The 17,030-nt window shown below is 50.9% G+C and overlaps 1 protein-coding gene across 5 annotated transcripts in view; it reads left to right on the forward strand.

Annotated features, from left to right (window-relative positions):
• Window positions 1–2,439: 2,439 nt before the first annotated feature.
• The window catches only part of SUDS3 (SDS3 homolog, SIN3A corepressor complex component), a 92,539-nt gene continuing 77,948 nt past the window's right edge, over window positions 2,440–17,030 (forward strand). For 2 of the 5 annotated variants that reach the window (XR_011385216.1, XM_002719802.5), the window contains exons 1-6: window positions 2,442–2,762; window positions 4,816–4,885; window positions 9,334–9,389; window positions 11,728–11,799; window positions 14,802–14,821; window positions 16,708–16,864. Coding sequence is in view for 3 of the 5 variants with exons in the window: in XM_002719802.5 (XP_002719848.3) it covers window positions 2,621–2,762; window positions 4,816–4,885; window positions 9,334–9,389; window positions 11,728–11,799; window positions 14,802–14,821; window positions 16,708–16,864 (517 nt within the window). In the remaining 2 variants the exon portion in view is untranslated. Of the gene's footprint in view, window positions 2,799–3,610; window positions 3,684–4,815; window positions 4,886–9,333; window positions 9,390–11,727; window positions 11,800–14,801; window positions 14,822–16,707; window positions 16,865–17,030 lie in introns of those variants that run through there. The other 3 variants (XR_011385215.1, XM_070065985.1, XM_070065986.1) reach the window with 3 other exon arrangements.

Consider the following 17,030-nt stretch of genomic DNA (forward strand, 5'->3'; position numbering starts at 1 on the left):
GTGTTGGGGTCTGCAGGGGGGTCTGCAGGGGCCAGAGGTGGGGGAGGGGGCCTTTCTGCCACTGAGCAGCTTGGCTGAGAGGCCCTTTAGGAAGGAACCAAAGATTCTAAGGAGGGAGAACCCGGCTTTGAGTAAATTTGCGTTTTACTATAAAAATCGACGGCTAAGGCTGTGGGTCGTTCGCCTCATTGAGGAGTATTTACTTGTTAGGGACTTATCCTGCCCGTTCTGCCATTGGGAATCTGGGTATGAGAAATGGGGACACTCTTCAGCACCCAAGAGTTCCATTGTCTCTGTTCGTTACATAGAAAAAAATAAATGCATAACCATTAACAGCTGCTGTTTGCAATCAAGGAGATGGAAATAAACCATAAACATCCCAGCATCTTGCAAGGAAACCATGTAGCAGCAAAACTGACCTTTGGTGGGGGGGCTTCATGATACCAGTGAACCCTGATTTCTTTTTTCTTTTTTTTTTTGACAGGCAGAGTGGACAGTGAGAGAGAGAGACAGAGAGAGAAAGGTCTTCCTTTGCCATTGGTTCACCCTCCAATGGCCGCCACAGCTGGCGCACTGCGGCCGACACACCGCACTGATCCGATGGCAGGAGCCAGGTGCTTCTCCTGGTCTCTCATGGGGTGCAGGGCCCAAGCACTTGGGCCATCCTCCACTGCACTCCCGGGCCACAGCAGAGAGCTGGCCTGGAAGAGGGGCAACCAGGACAGAATCCGGCGCCCCAACCGGGACTAGAACCCGGTGTGCCGGCGCTGCTAGGCGGAGGATTAGCCTATTGAGCCGCGGCGCCGGCTGAACCCTGATTTCTAACCCATGGATGCTGACAGGGACTCAGGCTGCTCAAGAGAGCTGATTACAAATAATTCAGATAGGAAGCACAGCACAGGAGAGGACAATGGCTTCCTCCTCTGGACGAGCCAGTCCTGGACGGCAGAAGCACAGTGAGCCCGAGTGCCCCTTGTTTAGAAGGAGTCTCTGAAGATCCACGAACTCCTGGAAGACACTGCAAGGTTCCATTCTGCAAATTCTCGGGTTTTGTTGGGAGGAAAAAATCCCTCTCAAAGACGGAACAGATTTGAATAAAACAAGGTGGTCCACAGGACATACCCAAACCAACTCCACCCAGGCCACAGAGGATCACGGAACCAGAACGCAAGCTCCTGCCCGGCTCCCACATTTCTGGTCGGCTTTACCTTTTTTCTTTTTTCTAGGATTTGTGTATTCGTTTAAGAGGCAGAGATACAGGGAGGAGAAGGGGAGATGGAGGGAGGTTTTCCACCTGCTGGTTCACTCCCCAAATGGCCGCAACAGCCACAGCTGGGCCGATCCGAAGCCAGGAACTGGGAGCTTCTTCCAGGTCTCCCATGCGGGTGCAGGGAACCAAGGACTTAGGCCATCCTCCACTGCTTTCCCAGGCCACAGCGGAGAGCTGGATGGGAAGTGGAGCAGCCGTGTCTGGAACCGGCGCTCGGGCCCCGGGCTGTGGCCGAACTCCTGGGTCAGCTTCCCTGCTTGCTCCTTGCTCTGTGCAGACGTGGGAGCCGCCTGAAGAGCGGGGTCACTTGGCACAAACCATCAAACGTGGGAGCTGCATCCCTTTCTCCCTACGCACGCACACCGGGCGGACGGTGTGTTCCCCAGCCCAGGGCGCCTGCGTCCGCTGGCTGAGCCGCCCGGTAATCCAGGCGCCTGTCTTCAGCCCGGGTCTTTCTTCCGGGACCCAGATTCTCCCTCTGTGGGGCCGTGCCCAGCTGTAGTTGGTTGGAAAGCTACTGGGTCGGCGGAAACACCGTGAAAACGTTAACATCGGCGGCCATGCGAGGCAGCTGTGCTCTGGAGGGCCTGGATCTGCGGTCTACAGAAAGCAGACTGGACGCTACCATGTTTTTAAAAGCAAGTGGCCGGTCTAGTTTTTTTTTTTTTTTTTTTTTTTTTACCGGCCTGATGACCGTACCATGGGCTACCTGCATTTTAATCTTTATTTCAATTCTTAATAACGTTCCACTTCGGGGAGGGGCCACCTCCCTTTTCCTGCATGACCACGTACTCTGGACGTGTAGACTTCCCGCCCTATTAGGAGGACGGTCCAGCACGTCCACCTGCCGCCGGCCCTCTAACCCCTCCGCCCCTCAGGTCGCCGGCGGCCCTCGCTTCGTTGTGGCCGCGGGCGCCGCCTGGCGGCTGTTTCCGGAAGCCTCCCGTGAACGATGGGGTCCTGGCCGCGGCTAGGGCTGCCCGTGGATTTGCCTGACTCCAAAGAGCCGGCCCGCGCCCCTCCTCTGCCACCCGTCGAGGATTTTAAGACGGCGATGAAGGTGCTGGGCTCACGGCGAAGGAGGCGTCTGTCGGCCTTTCCAGCCGTTCGAGAATGGCGGAGTCAGGCCGTCGTCGGGCAGCCCGCGACCCGGAAGTCGCCTTCGGTGCGAGGTCCCCGTTGCCGAGCGCGGGCGCGGGGGGCGGAGCTCGGCGGAGACGGGGAAGGGGTCGCCCGGGCTCCCGCTCTTCGAGTCGGGGAGTCGGTCGGGCGCAGTTCCGCGGACGTCCGGCCCGCAGGGCGGGTGGCCGCGGTCTCCTCCGGGCACGCTCAGCTGCGGTCAGAGGCGGCATGAGTGCCGCGGGGCTGCTGGCTCCGGCCCCGGCCCCGGCTGGAGCGCCGCCGGCCCCGGAGTACTACCCTGAGGAGGAAGAGGAGCTGGAGAGCGCCGAGGAGGACGAACGCAGCTGTCGGGGCCGCGAGTCGGACGAAGGTGCGACCCCAGCCCGCCGGACAGCGCGGGGCGGGGGTGAGAGCGCTGGGGATGGGGGCGTCGGGGCGGGGCGCGGCCTGGGGTGGGGGTCGCCGCCACACGTGCGGGGGAGGCGCGGAGCCGTGGGTGCGTGGTACCCCGGTGGCTACGAGGAGAGGGGACTTCCAAGTCGTCAGAGCGGGAGGGCCCTTTAAGACTCCGGCACCCCACCCCCCAACCGTCTGTGGCTGCCCCTCGGCCCTCTCCGGGCGGAACGGGACGGCCGCCCGTGGAGTGCACTAATGTTCCTTTTCGTCATCGAGAGAACGCGACGAGCGCCCGGCGTGGCTTCCCGGGGCGCGGGGGTGGGAGGCCGAGCGGGAGCTGCCGCCGGCCCGGTGCAGGTGCAGGTGCAGGTGCAGGTGGGCGCTGTGCCCCCGGGCCGCCCCGGGTGGGCGTGAGGAGTCGGCGAGGTAGCGAGCAGCCCGTGCTCTGCCGGGTCACCGGCTCGCAGCGTCTGCGCCTCCCCGGGAAGCCGAGGGCGAGACGCATTTGCTGCATGGCCGCCCCGGTGTGTTTGCGGCGCCGAGTGCTCCTACTCGTGGTCCCTCCGGCTCAGAGCTCTGGGTTTCAGGTCCAGGGCTAAGCTTTGTAGGATGTATGCAGCCCGGGCTGTTTTTGGAGGATTGGGGCGGGGTCGGGGTCGGGGTCGGGGTGGGGGGACAAGGAAAGGTCAAAGGGTGCGAGAGAGGCCGGAGGGAGAGGCTGCCCCCGCCGGCTGGGGTGCGGGGGGTGGGATGCAGCTCGGCCTCCCGCGGGCCCGGTAGTGAATGGGGCCGGTGCAGGGAACTCTCTAGAATGAAGGAGCAAGGCGGCCAGCTGCTTGTGCGGGACGCGAAGTTGAAGAAACTGCGTTGGATTTAGAGAAGCTTGGAGGCAAGGGTGAGCCGGACTGGGAATCGGAGTTGCTTGTGCTGCTTTTCGTGTCCACCAGGTGGAGCTGTGAAACCAAAATTGAGCCCCCCCCCCCCCCCCCAATCACATGAACTTGGTGTTTGGTTGTTCACTTTAGTTATAGCTTTGGGAAGATCTGTTATTAGAGTTCAGTGTGTTCTGTAGAATTCACCTTTGTTATATGTGTGGAACTGAAAAAAATGTTTGTGTGCCAAATAAAGGTTCCTTTAATTGTTTTCCATGAACTTTTAGGAGTTCCTCAGCTGTATCTGATGTAAAATGCGTGGAGGGCCCCGACGGGGCAGTGCACACACAGGCTGAGCATCTGTAATCCGAAAACCCAAAATCCAGAACTTTTCAAGTGCCCGTCATGCCCAGCAAGGTTCGGATTTTGGGCTTCTGGCTTAGGGATGTTGAACTCGTAAAGTCCATGCAAATATCCCCAAGTAAAACACGGTTCCCAGCACTTTGGGTCACAGGCGTTTTGGATAAACAAAACTCAGCTTGCACTGGGTGTTTTCTTGTGTTTCAAGAGGCAGAGAGCTCTTCCTTGTTGGGTCACTACGCGGATGCCCACAGTGCCAGGGCTGGGCCAGATGGGAGCGGGGAACTCAGTCTGCGTCTCCTACGTGGGTGACAGGGACCCGGATACTTGAGCCATCGCCTTCTGCCTCCTAGGGTGTGCCCTGGCAGGAAGCGGCGGCCAGGAATTGAACCCAGGCACTGCAGGGATGTGAGCCCCTGCCTAGGTTGTACCGTGTTGTGTGTTTGGGAGCAGTAGGGCTTGGCTGTGTGCTGTGTCCGGTCTTGGGTCCCCGTCTTTGCTGAGCTGCCACTGTGGCCGCCTCTGCAGACGCAGCAGAGCTGACCGTGGCCACCGGCGTCTCGGGCACCCTACTCTCCGGCTGGGCTTCAGATAGGCAAGCTCTTTGTGTGAACTGTGTAAGTGGGGAACGGCGCTTTATTTTCTGAAGTAAGTATAGTCACTGTTTCTTGTTGGTGGCTTCATGCAAGCGTGTGTTAAGTAGAGTTCGTCTTGCAGGAGTTTAGGAAGTGCTTGCCCTGTGCCAGCTGTACGAGTCACGATTGTAACCAAGCCGCCTTGCGTGTTTCTCTTCAGACACCGAGGATGCTAGTGAGACTGACCTGGCCAAGCATGAGGAAGAGGACTACGTGGAAGTGAAGGAGCAGTGAGTGATTTGTCTTTCTTCTGTGGGACGTGGAACTAGCAGTAGAATCTGGACTTGACCTCATGAATTATTTTGAACTACAGTACTTCCAAAGACCATGCGAATGTGTGCTGTTCCCACCTCCAAATGAGTCATGTTTCATTCATCTTCCTCTTCTAAGACTCTTGAGGGGCCAGCGTCATGGCTCACTTGGTTAATCCTCCGCCTGCGCTGCCGGCATCCCATATGAGCGCTGGGTTCTAGTTCCGGTTGCTCCTCTTCCAGTCCAGCTCTCTGCTGTGGCCCGGGAAGGCAGTGGAGGATAGCCCAAGTGCTTGGGCCCTGCACCCCATGGGAGACCAGGAGGAAGCACCTGGCTCCTGGCTTCGGATCGGCACAGCGCCGGCCACAGCAGCCATTTGGGGGTGAATCAACGGAAGGAAGATCTTTATCTCTGTCTCCTCTCTCACTGTCTAACTCTATCTGTTAAAAAAAAAGACTCTTGAGGGTAGGCTACGAAGAACTTTGAAGGAAATGATCAAGGGAGAGAGAATAAGGGCTGTTAGGAAAATGGCGCAGGCACAGTCTTATCTGTGGCACGATCTACACCTGATTTACATTCTATACCCCGGTTCCCACCGCCATAGCTGAAAGCCAGGTAGCCACATGGCCCAAACTACCTGTGCCAAGCTCCACCCTCAACCTAATGGGATTGGCCAATTCCTACCTCACTGCCCGCCCTCTGGAAAAGGTATATTAGACCCCCTTCCCAGACAAGCTGCCCTTTTTCCCTTCGCTACCCCACCCCTCTGGTCTGTTGGGTTTTCCCCAATAAACCCTTTTCCTTACTCCGGTGTCTGGTGTGTTTTGTGACAGCCTAGTAGAAATAGATAACAAGGGCGTTTAAAACAGCAGATAACTTTATGGCATTGCTCTTCATTTTTTTGGATGTGAAAAATCAGTGCTCAGGTTTCTTCAAGCACCTGGGTTCTCTGAAGGGCATGAATCCATGAGAGCCGACGACATGCTGGACAGTATGTGAGAGCTTGGAGCCCGGGCTCTGTCCGCGTTCACGCCCATCCTCAGCCCGGCCTTCTCATTGTCTTCACACACAGCCACAGCCAAACATGGCCAGAGAAGTGAAACCCCACGCACTTTTATTGTAGGCTTAAATGGGAGATAGTGTTAAGTGTTTCAGTAAGTGTTTGTTGAATGTAATTGGAAGATCTTGACTTAAACTCTTTTTTTTGGTAAAGGTTTATTTATTTGAAAGGCAGAGTTACAATGAGAGAGGGAGACAGATCTTCTGTCTGCTGGTTCACTCCCCAAATGGCCACAATAGCCAGGCCTGGGCCAGGCTGAAGCCAGGAATTTCTTCCGGGTCTACCACTGCTTTCCCAGGTGCATTAGCAGGGAGCTGGGATTGGAGGTGGAGCAGCCATGTCTCAAACCGCTGCCCTTATGGGATACTGGTGCTGTAGGCGGTGGCTTTAACCTGCTGAGCCACAGTACCGGCACCAACTTTTAAAATTCTTTAAGTTAGATCTACATTCTTTCCTTTCCAGTCTGTATTAACAAGTATCTTATGGCCATTATTTTTATGCTTTGGAATTCAGTGGGGGTAATTCAGTTAGGCCTGACCAATGCCGAATAAAGGAGGATTACTTAATAATTCATATGATCTCTCTGTATTCGCTCAAGGCTTTTAGCTGATTCATCTTGAGCTGTTTGGGGTCCATTTTCACATTCCTGTTTTCACCATATGTGATCTCACTGAATCTGAATTTTTTTTTCTGTTTGCTTCTTCAATCGGTTTTTTTCTTTCAGAATAGACTCAGAATTCTAAGGTATTTGGCTAGCACCTGCAGTGTGTGAGAACATTTAATATCCGGGATTCTGAATACTGACTTCTGGTGCACAGTTGACTTGTCTGTTCTTTCTTGTGTACTTGATTTTTTTGAAGATTTATTTATTTATTTCAAAGGCAGAGCTACTCAGGCAGAGAGAGAGAAAGATCTTCCATCTTCCATCTGCTGGTTCACTCTGTAAATGGCTACAACAGCCGGAGCTGAGCCGATCAGGAGCCAGGAGATTCCTCTGGGTCTCCCACGTGGGTGCAGGGGCCCAAGCACTTGGGCCATCTTCTACTGCTTTCCCAGGCCATAGCAGAGAGCTGGATGGTATATGGAGCAGCCGGGTCTCAAACTGGGGCCCATATGGGATGCCAGCGCTGCAGATGGCGACTTTATCTGCTGCACCACAGTGCCAGCCTCTTAATTTATTTTTTTCTTACAGCGCCAGTCCCCCTGCCCCCCTTTTTTTTCTTTTAAGAGATATTTCGGGGCCGGCGCCGCAGATCAGTAGGCTAATCCTCCACCTTGTGGCGCCGGCACACCGGGTTCTAGTCCCGGTCGGGGCACCAGATTCTGTCCTGGTTGCCCCTCTTCCAGGCCAGCTCTCTGCTGTGGCCAGGGAGTGCAGTGGAGGATGGCCCAAGTGCTTGGGCCCTGCACCCCATGGGAGACCAGGATAAGCACCTGGCTCCTGCCTTCGGATAGGCACAGTGCGCCAACCGCAGCGCGCTGGCCGCGGCAGCCATTGGAGGGTGAACCAATGGCAAAGGAAGACCTTTCTCTCTGTCTCTCTCTCTGTCCACTCTGCCTGTCAAAAAAAAAAAAAAAAAAGATATCTCGGGGCTGGCACTGTGGCATAGTGGGTGAAGCTGCTGCCTGCATTGCCGGCATCCCATGTGTGTGCTGGTTCGAGTCCCAGCTGCTCCACCTCCGATCCAGCTCTCTGCTGTGGCCTGGGAAGGCAGAGGAAGATCGCCCAGGTCCTCGCACCCCTGCACCTGCATGGGAGAACCTGAGAGCCCTCCTGGATCCTGGCTTCGGATTTCGGTGCAGCTCTGTCCATTGCGGCCGACTGAGGAGTGAACCAGCTGATGGAAGACCTGTCTCTCTCTCTGCTTCTCCTTCTTTCGCTCTGTAACTCTGACTTTCAAATAAATCAATCTTTTTTTAAAAAAGAGATATCTTTTTTGTTGAATATACTTCCTTAAGATTTGTTAATGTAGAAATTAGTTTTTTTTTAAAGATTTATTTAATTGAGAGACAGAGGGGAGAGACAGATGTTCATTCATTGGTTCACTCCCCAGGTGACCACGTTGGCTGGGGCTGGGCCAGGCCGAAGCCCAGAGCTTCATCCACAGGTCTACCACATGGGTGCAAGGGCCCAAGGATTTGGGCCATGTTCTGCTACTTTGCCAGACAGATTAGCAGAGAGCCGGATTGGAAGTGGAGCAGCTTGGACTTGAACTGACACCTATATAGGATGTTGGCGTTGCAGGCAGTAGATTGACCTGCTGCAGCACAGCTCAAGCCCTTAAATTGAATGCCCTGTGAGCATCGGGAGTGCGTCAGGATTGGCCCTGAATGAGTCAGAGCTGTGTTAATCTCAGATTCTGCCTCTAGAGCTGGTTGGATTTACAGCCTGTGTTTGGCCATCAGAAGGCTTCTGCAGCTGTTATATGTTGGACAGTGTTCTTTCAGGTTGGAAGTCCTCTGTCATGTGCAATTGGGAATGTTTTTCAGGTAGAAGCAGAAATACTGCTGAGATTTGATGTATGTGGGGAATCACCATTCAGACAGACTTGGTGCCATGTGTAATTGCCTCTAATGGAAGAGTAAGGAAATAGCACACCTCATTTTTTTGCCTGGTGTGTGCTGTGCCCACTCACCCAGATGGGTCTGCAAATCCTGCATTTTTTTGTTGTTTCTGAATTACTATTATTTTTCTGATCTTGAAAGAGTAGTGCATTTTAAAATGACATGATCGCTTATTGATATAGTATGCATGAGGGTTATTTATACAGTTTGCTGTCTGTAGAAAACTCCTTTGGAACTTATAATCTAACTGCAGAGTTGATAGAGGAGTTTATTAACGCCATTTTCTGTGTGTGTGTGTTAAGCTTCTAGATCTAAAGTATGATGGCATCACACTTAGTTTCCTTGTATATTCTAACCTAGCTCTGCTTATCGTTAGTTATTATAATAGCTGTCTTCATATTTGAAGGTCTTATTTTAATTTTTAAATTTTTATTTATTTGAGAGATAGAGGGAAAGAACTCCCACCCACTGGTTTACTCCCCAATATCAGGTGCCAGGGACCCATTCCAGGCCTCTCTTGTAGGTGGCAAGAACCCAGTTACTTGAGTCGTCACTTGCTGCCTCCCGGGGTCTGTGTTCGTAGGAAGCTGCAATGGAGAGTGGAGCCTTGACTAGAATCCAGGCGCTCTGATGTGGGATGCAGTCCTTTTTTGACCCCTGTACTGGTCCACTTTAAATGAGCCAGTCTCTTAAATGTTAGGATTGACGTTCCCGTAACATCCCAGGTAATTCCTGCGAGGACCATGTTTGAATGGAGTATTGAGTGTTCTGCTTTTCAGCGTGGCTTTTCTTTCTTCACAGGATGTATCAGGACAAACTGGCTTCTCTCAAGAGGCAGTTGCAGCAACTGCAGGAAGGTCAGTGTGTGGCTGAATCCTTCACTGTTAGCTTCAAATCTTCGGTGTGTGAATCTCACTTCTCTGCGGCAGTGGCTTAAAAGGGGATCTGGCTGGTTTTAGCGATCTACTGCATGTTTTGCTATCTTCTCTCACTAAAGTGATTTTTTTTTTAGGAAGATTTATTTACTTTGAAAGTCCGAGTTAGAGGGAGAGACAGAGAGATCTTCCATCCGCTGGTTCACTCCCCAGATGGCCCCAATCGCCAGATCTGAGCCAGGTTGAAGCCAGGAGCTTCTTCTGGGTCTCCCATGTGTGTGGCAGGGACCCAAACACTTGGGCCAACTTCTGCTTTTCCTAGGCCGTCACAGGGAGCTGGGTCAGAAGTGGAGCAGCTGGGACAGGAACCAACTGCCTCCCATGTGGGATGCCGGCATTGTGAGTAGCGGCTTTACCCTCCATGCCGCAGTGTCAAACTGCTACGTCGTGGCACTGGCCCCATTAATTTATTTTTAAAATGTAACAGTTTGGGGCCGGCACTGTGGCTCAGCGGGTTAACGCCCTGGCCTTAAGCACCAGCATCCCATATGGGTGCCAGTTCGAGACTTGGCTGCTCCACTTCTGATCCAGCTCTCTGCTATGGCTGGGAAAGAAGTAGAAGATGGCCCAAGTCACCTGGGCCCCTGCACCTGCGTGGGAGACCCAGAAGAAGCTCCTGGCTCCTGGCTCCTGGCTTCGGATCGGCGCAGTTCCAGCTGTTGTGACCAGTTGGGGAGTGAACCATCGGATGGAAGACCTCTCTCTCTCTGCTTCTCTCTCTGTGTAACTCTGACTTTCAAATAAATTTAAAAGAAAATAAATAAAAGATAAACACTTTGAAAAAGGCAAAAAAAAAGTAACAGATTAATTCTTCAAATGAAATTTCAATTGGGGCTTTTATAGGACATGAATTTATCACTGTGTCTAAAGCTAGATATTATTGTAGCAAAGAATAGTTAGTTTTACTACTCTATCTCAACCAAATGTTAATGAACTGTGGATTATCCATACTGTTTTTTCTCTTTTCTTGGTAAATTAAAAATGAACTAGATCTGAGGCCGGTGCTGTGGTGTAGTGGGCTAAGCCTCCACCTACATTGCCAGCATCCCATATGGGTGCCAGTTTGAGTCTTGGCTGCTGCTCTGATCCAGCTCTCTGCTTATGGCCTGGGAAAGCAGTGGAAGATGGCCCAAGTCCTCGGGCCCCTGCACCCACATGGGAGACTTGGAGGAGGCGCCTAACTCCTGGCTTTGGATTGGCCCAGTTTCTGTCCATTGCGGCCACATGGGAAGGCGAACCAGCAGATGGAGGACTTTCTTCTCCCTCTCTCTGTCTGTAACTCTGCCTCTCAAATAAATTAAAGAAATCTTTAAATAAAAAGTGGATCTTGTCTGTTGCTTTTGGTTACTGAAGGCAGTGCAAGTGTGAGGGTTAAGAACATGGGCTGAGCTCAATGATTGGTTTGAACCCCAGTGTCTCTAGGAATGTGACCTTGGTCATATCCCTTTCTCTTTATCTTTTTTCTTATCTGCAAAATGAAGAAAATAGGAGTGGGTGAATTTATAGGTGAGGAGTGTTGGGCCCCCGTAAGAACTCGGGGCCATTAGCTGCTACCTTTAGCTCTTTGACTTCATATTGTGGAGTCCCACATCTGTGAAACTGCTTTTCCTCTAGATATTTTAGTCCTACATGATTCACTCCCTTAGCCTGGGTCAGGGACAGACATTATTAGAACAGGTTTCCTTCTCAAATTGGGACCGTGATTCTTGGCTTTTTGGGGAAGAGCAGTGAAATAAGTAGGGATTCAGTTAGAATCTAAACTAGAGCTGTCTAGAACTGGCATAGCCACAAGTAGCTATTTAATTAAATAACAATAATTCACTTGCTTGGTCACATTAGTTTCAAGAGCTAATATAGCCACACATGGCCGATGGCTACCATATTAGTGCACATGTAGTACATTTCTACTGTTGGCAGAGCATTCTGCTGGACAGCCTTGACCTAGAAGATTTTTCCTGTAAAGGGATACACACTGTCCAGCAGCCAGGGACTGATAGCACCTGGGGTGTCTGGATCCTTCCACACCCCCTCATGGGAGAGTCTTGGGCCACTGGGTTGGGGTGGACTCAGATTAGGTCCAACTAATTTGATTTTTGCTGCCTTGGCCAAGAACCAAGATCCAGTTAACTCTGCCCAGGTCGGGCTTTCCTGCATTTGTCTTTTACTCTGGTGTTATTAAAATATCACTGTTGGTGCTCAAAGATAATGTTAGGAAACAGATTGATCCCTAAAGTAACTATTTTGTAAATTCTCAAATCAGGTACCTTACAGGAATATCAGAAGAGAATGAAAAAACTAGATCAGCAGTACAAAGAAAGGATCCGAAACGCAGGTAAGCCTTGTTAAAGTGCAGGTCAGCCTTACGTTGTCCACCTTTGCTGATCCCGGAGGCAGTGCCGCCCTAAAAGTGGTGCCCCGATGTGTTTCAGATTCTCCATTGAGGAGGGAGTTTTTGGGAAGAGAGGCTCTAGCTACAGTGATGTAAAATTGACTTATCTTCTTTCCTAGTTGCCCAAGAATGGTTCAGTAGTCATGGGTGGCCCTGGGCAGTCAGATTCTGCTCCCTTGTACCCCAACAGAAGTGTACACACTTGCTCATGTGAGCGTGGCTGACTTAATGGGTGGTCAGCGGTGCTGATGTGAACAAGGTTTTACTCCCATTTCTCTTTTCCCGAGTATTCTCTGCTCTGGGGACAGGGTTGTCCTCTTGTAATCTCCCCAGGTATTGCAAGCATTAGGGGAAAGGGCATGCTTTTAGTCTGTTGCTCGTGGTAAATTATTCACTCAACGATTTGTTGAGTAAATGTGAGTTCCTAAGTCCTGCAGAAAATAGATGTGACAGCTATCCAATGTGTAAACCTGGGTTCTAGTTCATTACCAGCTTGCATTTTTGAGTGCTGCCAGGGTGCTGTGTGTTCTTATCATGGTAGAAGTAATGTTGCTGGTTTTTGTTTGTTATCTAAGAAGTGGAGACAGATAGTAGTCCTCAGATGTCTGCAGTGGCTAAGCCTGGCCTGAGTTGAAGGCAGGATCTGGGAGCTCTGTCCACATCTCATCTGGGTGTCAGGAATCCAGTTACTTGAGCTGTCACTGCTGCCTCCTAGGGTCTGTGTTAGCAGAAAATCGGATTCAAGAGCCAGAGGTGCATTTCGAGTCCAGGCACTCTGATGTGGGATGTAGACATCCTACATGGTGTTTTAACCACTAGCATGTGCCTGCCCAAAACATAGATTTTAAAGTGCGGTTTCAGTACCACTCCTTTTGCTTTGCCGAGTTCTGATTTGGAGACTTCCAGGTTTCATCGGTATGGAAAGCTTAAGCTTTTGTTACCTTCTCCTGTGAGAAGTCCAGTGGACATCAGCAGATAGAAAAGGAACTGAGGGTGTGGCTATGCTGGGAAGAGGGAATCAGAGCAGTCAGCCTTCCGCCCACCATCCTGCTTGCCTGCCCCTGCTGCCTCCCCGCTGCGCTCTGAGTTGCTGAAGCATGTCCTTGAAAACTTCTCCTGGAGCTCCCCTTTAGCAGGTCCAGGAGGTGCCTTGTGTGGAGGAAGGCAGTCTTGGGGTTCAGATCTGGCTTCCATCACTTCGGGTCTGTGCCTTTAAGCAGGATATTGTCTCTTGGGGCGTCAGTTTCCCTGTCTGTAAAGGGGACTGCTGATTACTCAGGGACTTGATTTAAGATATAAATAAGGAAATGAAATTCATATGAACCATTTTTCTTAAGCTGGAGTAGCAGAGTGAGTATTGAATTATTCTTAATTGTACTTACGGACTCAGTCCTGGTCTGTGTATTTCTTAAATCTCTCTCCTCTCCCCACCCCCACCCAGGTAAAAATGCAAAAGAGCTCCTAAATCAGTCACACTTGAGCTTTAAAAAGCGCATTTTTGCAGAGATAACCCACCTGCTGTAGTTGTCTGTGTCTGACTGTTGTAACTGAAACAGCAGCTGCCAGCGCTAAGAGCTGCTTGTCATTTTGACTTACTGCTGCTGTGTGATTTCTCAGAAGGGCCCCGGCCTTCCGGTGTCTGGCCTGTTAGTGTGTGGCCTGGTGTGAAGCAAACATGGGAGTGAGATTGTTGGGCTGAGTGTGCTTGCACTCATGGGCCAAACCGTCAGGGCTTCTGAGGGTTAAAAACTGAGTGATTTGCCCCTTTCCTCAGTATTGGTTTTCTACAACTGCTAATTGCTCTCTGGGCTCTTAATCTGGGGTTCCTAGCACTCACAAAGTCCTGTGGAATATGTGTGAATATGCATGTGAGTGTACTACTTATGGGGAACGGTTCTGTAGGATCTGTAAGACTTGGAAAAGGGGGCAGGGTACACTAGCACCCACAGGAGCGACTGGCTCACCAGTATGTAGTTGTGGATTACAAGACAGTTCTGGGTTCAGTTTCCGCATCTATCACTTTGAAGCCCTCAACCAGGTCCCCCCCCCCCCCCCCCCCATAGCAGGTCCAGGGATGCATTGTGAGGAAGAGAGTCCTAGGCTCAGATCCTGCTTCCATTACTTTAGGTCTTGGCCTTTAAGCAGAGTATTGGTTTTTGGAGCTCAGTTTACCACACGCTACAGATGTTCTGCAGACACAATGTCACCCAGAAAAGACTGGCAGCCACAGACCTGTTGTGTTCCAAGTCCTGGGTTTTGGGGGGGCTTATCACCTAGTGGTGGGAGCTGCTGTGAAGAGTGATTAATTGGCTGGCACACAGCAGGTGGTAAATAACCTATTGATTACTGTTGGGTTGGTACTGTGAGGTGTCTGTGAGGGGGTTCATGCTTTGAAGGGGCCTCAGGGAGGGGACTGCATTGGAATGTGGTCAGAGAGGCCAAGGGCAGTGCTGGCCGAGGCCCAGTATGAGCAGAGTGCTGGGAGGGGCTGGGAGGAAAGCCTCAGGGGAGCTTGAAAGCTGTCCTTCCTTCCCACACATACCCCTTCCCGTGGGTGTTAAAAACACCGGCCTTGACTCTGCTTTGGAAGTAACCACAGTGTTTCTTCCTGACCTGCGATGCTGGTGCAGGGATGGTGCTGACTGAGTGAGAGAGGAGCGAAACTTGGACTGGCCAAGGTGGTATGGTTCCTGCTGCTTGCTTTTGCCCTTAGGGAGAGCTGCCAGAACTGGCTCTCTTCAGACCACAAATTAGGGAGACAGCAGTACCTCTGGCCTGCTTCCCCTTCACATATATCAACACGTTACTGATGAAAACGGTTGTTTTGTGTAACGTCCTTTCAGAAGGCAATTACTGCTTATAAATGGATCTTAGCATCACAGTCTAGAAAGTGACAGAACCTAGCAAATATAATTAGACTTTTTTTTTTTTTTTATCTCTTTCAGAACTTTTCCTTCAGCTGGAAGTAAGTACCATGGATCTTTCTGAGACTGGACTCTTGCTCTCCTGGTGTGTCAGCTTTTCCTTCTTTACCAAATGAACTTGCAAGCCTTCAGCATGGTCCTGTGTGACTAACAGCTGTTCCACTCAGCTCAGCCGTCCTGTCTGTTCATTTGTTGTTTGGAGAGCCTCTGTTTATCACAGGCGATGGAGGACTGGTTACTCCTCACTGCTACCTTGTTGACTTTTATCTCACATTAAAGCCATTTGGAGATAAGTCTGAACTATAATGGCCTAATTTGATACTGGTTCTCAAAGTGACTTAGTCTCTGAATTGGTTCCACAGTTTCATTTTACAGCTGGAGCTCTGTGGGCCAGTAGGAAAGTGACGTTTTTATCTTCCCACTGCACAGACAGCTAAGTACTGGAGTGCGTGTGTCTCAGCCTGCAGCCCGGAGACGAGGGCCTACAGCTGGAGTGCTGGCCTGCAAGTGCGTGTGAGGAGCACTTTCTGAGAAGGCCATGCTTTATTGTTGGAAACCATTTTAGTACTCAGAGTATCTGAAATCCCGTAGTCATTCAGGACCCAACTGATCACAGGAGCCACACCCAGCTCACTCTGGGTCCCTTGTTCTTCACTTATTAGCACAACGGTGAGATTTTAAAAATGTATGCTTAGGCAGTTAGTTTAGTTTGGTCTCATTGTTTAAGTAGTTTGGAGTTGGGGTACCTAACAGGATCCACTATGGTTGCTCTTTTTTTAAGGATTCATTTATTTATTTGAAAGGCAGAGTTACAGGGAGGCAGAGGCAGAGAGAAAAAGAAGTCTTCCATCTGCTGGTTCACTCCCCAAATGGCTACAACGGCTGAAGATGGGCTGATACAAAGCCAGGAGCCAGGAGCTTCTTCCGGGTCTGCCACGTGTGTGCAGGGGCCCAAGCACTTGGACCATCTTCCACTGCTTTCCCAGGCCATAGCAGAGAGCTGGATCAGAAGTGGAGTAGCCAGGACTCGAACCAGCACCCATATGGGATGTCGGCATTGCAGGTGGCAGCTTTACCCGCTACGCCACAGCACCGGCCTCAACTGTGCTTTATCTTAATGTGTTAGGAATATTAGCTCCTGCTCTTCAACTTTACTATCTTTTTTTTTTTTTTTTTTTTTTTTTTTTTTTGACAGGCAGAGTTAGAGAGAGACAGAGAGAAAGGTCTTCCTTTCTCTGTTGGGTCACCCCCCAATGGCTGTTGCGGCCGGTGCACTGCGCCGATCCAAAGCCAGGAGCCAGGTGCTTCCTCCTGGTCTCCCATGCAGGTGCAGGGCCCAGGGACCTGGGCCATCCTCCACTGCCCTCCCGGGCCACAGCAGAGAGCTGGACTGGAAGAGGAGCAACCAGGACTAGAACTGCTGCCCCAACCAGGATTAGAACCTGGAGTGCTGGCACCACAGGTGGAGGATTAGCCAAGTGAGCCATGGTGCTGGCCTCATCTTTACTATCATATAATTAATTTTGAATTTAGATATTTCATCTGAAAAGCACATACTACTTCCCTTTGAAATTGTCATTATATGGGATTGTTTATTGTCTTTGAGAAACTGATAGTATGTTTTAACATCTAAGACTAGTAGAGGAGAAATGCCTTTATAGCAACTGAGGTATACTTTAACAAAAGCAAACGTTTTGTGGCTTAGTTTTATGCATTCTTTGGAAAACTTGCTCAGGGATATCTCTCTCTCTCTTTGTGTGTGTGTGTGTGAGAGAGAGAGAGAGAGAGAGAGAGAGAGAGAGAGAGACAGACACAGACACAGACTGTATTTCTGATGTTTTGCTGTTGAGGACAAAGCCACACTTTGAGTTCATTCCTTGGCTCCCTAGACCAAATCCCTGTGGCCTGTGTTTTTTCTTTTGCTCAGACTGAACAAGTAGAAAGAAATTACATTAAAGAAAAGAAGGCAGCAGTGAAAGAATTTGAAGACAAGAAGGTTGAGCTGAAAGAGAACCTGATTGCTGAGCTAGAAGAAAAGAAGAAAATGATTGAAAATGAGAAGCTAACCATGGAACTTACTGGCGGTATGAAAGCCCCATGGGGCTGCGTCCGGAACACCCTGAGTGGGGTGCCTGGGTGGCTGTTCCAGTTCCTCCTTTCTTACTTCCTGGGAACACAGCACGGGGAAGGAGAGTGCACTGTGACATCATGGATCAGAGTTCCAGTCCTGCTTTCCATTTATGTATGTGC

The sequence above is a fragment of the Oryctolagus cuniculus genome, chromosome 21 (assembly GCF_964237555.1).
Source record: "Oryctolagus cuniculus chromosome 21, mOryCun1.1, whole genome shotgun sequence".
Taxonomy (NCBI): Eukaryota; Metazoa; Chordata; class Mammalia; order Lagomorpha; family Leporidae; genus Oryctolagus; species Oryctolagus cuniculus.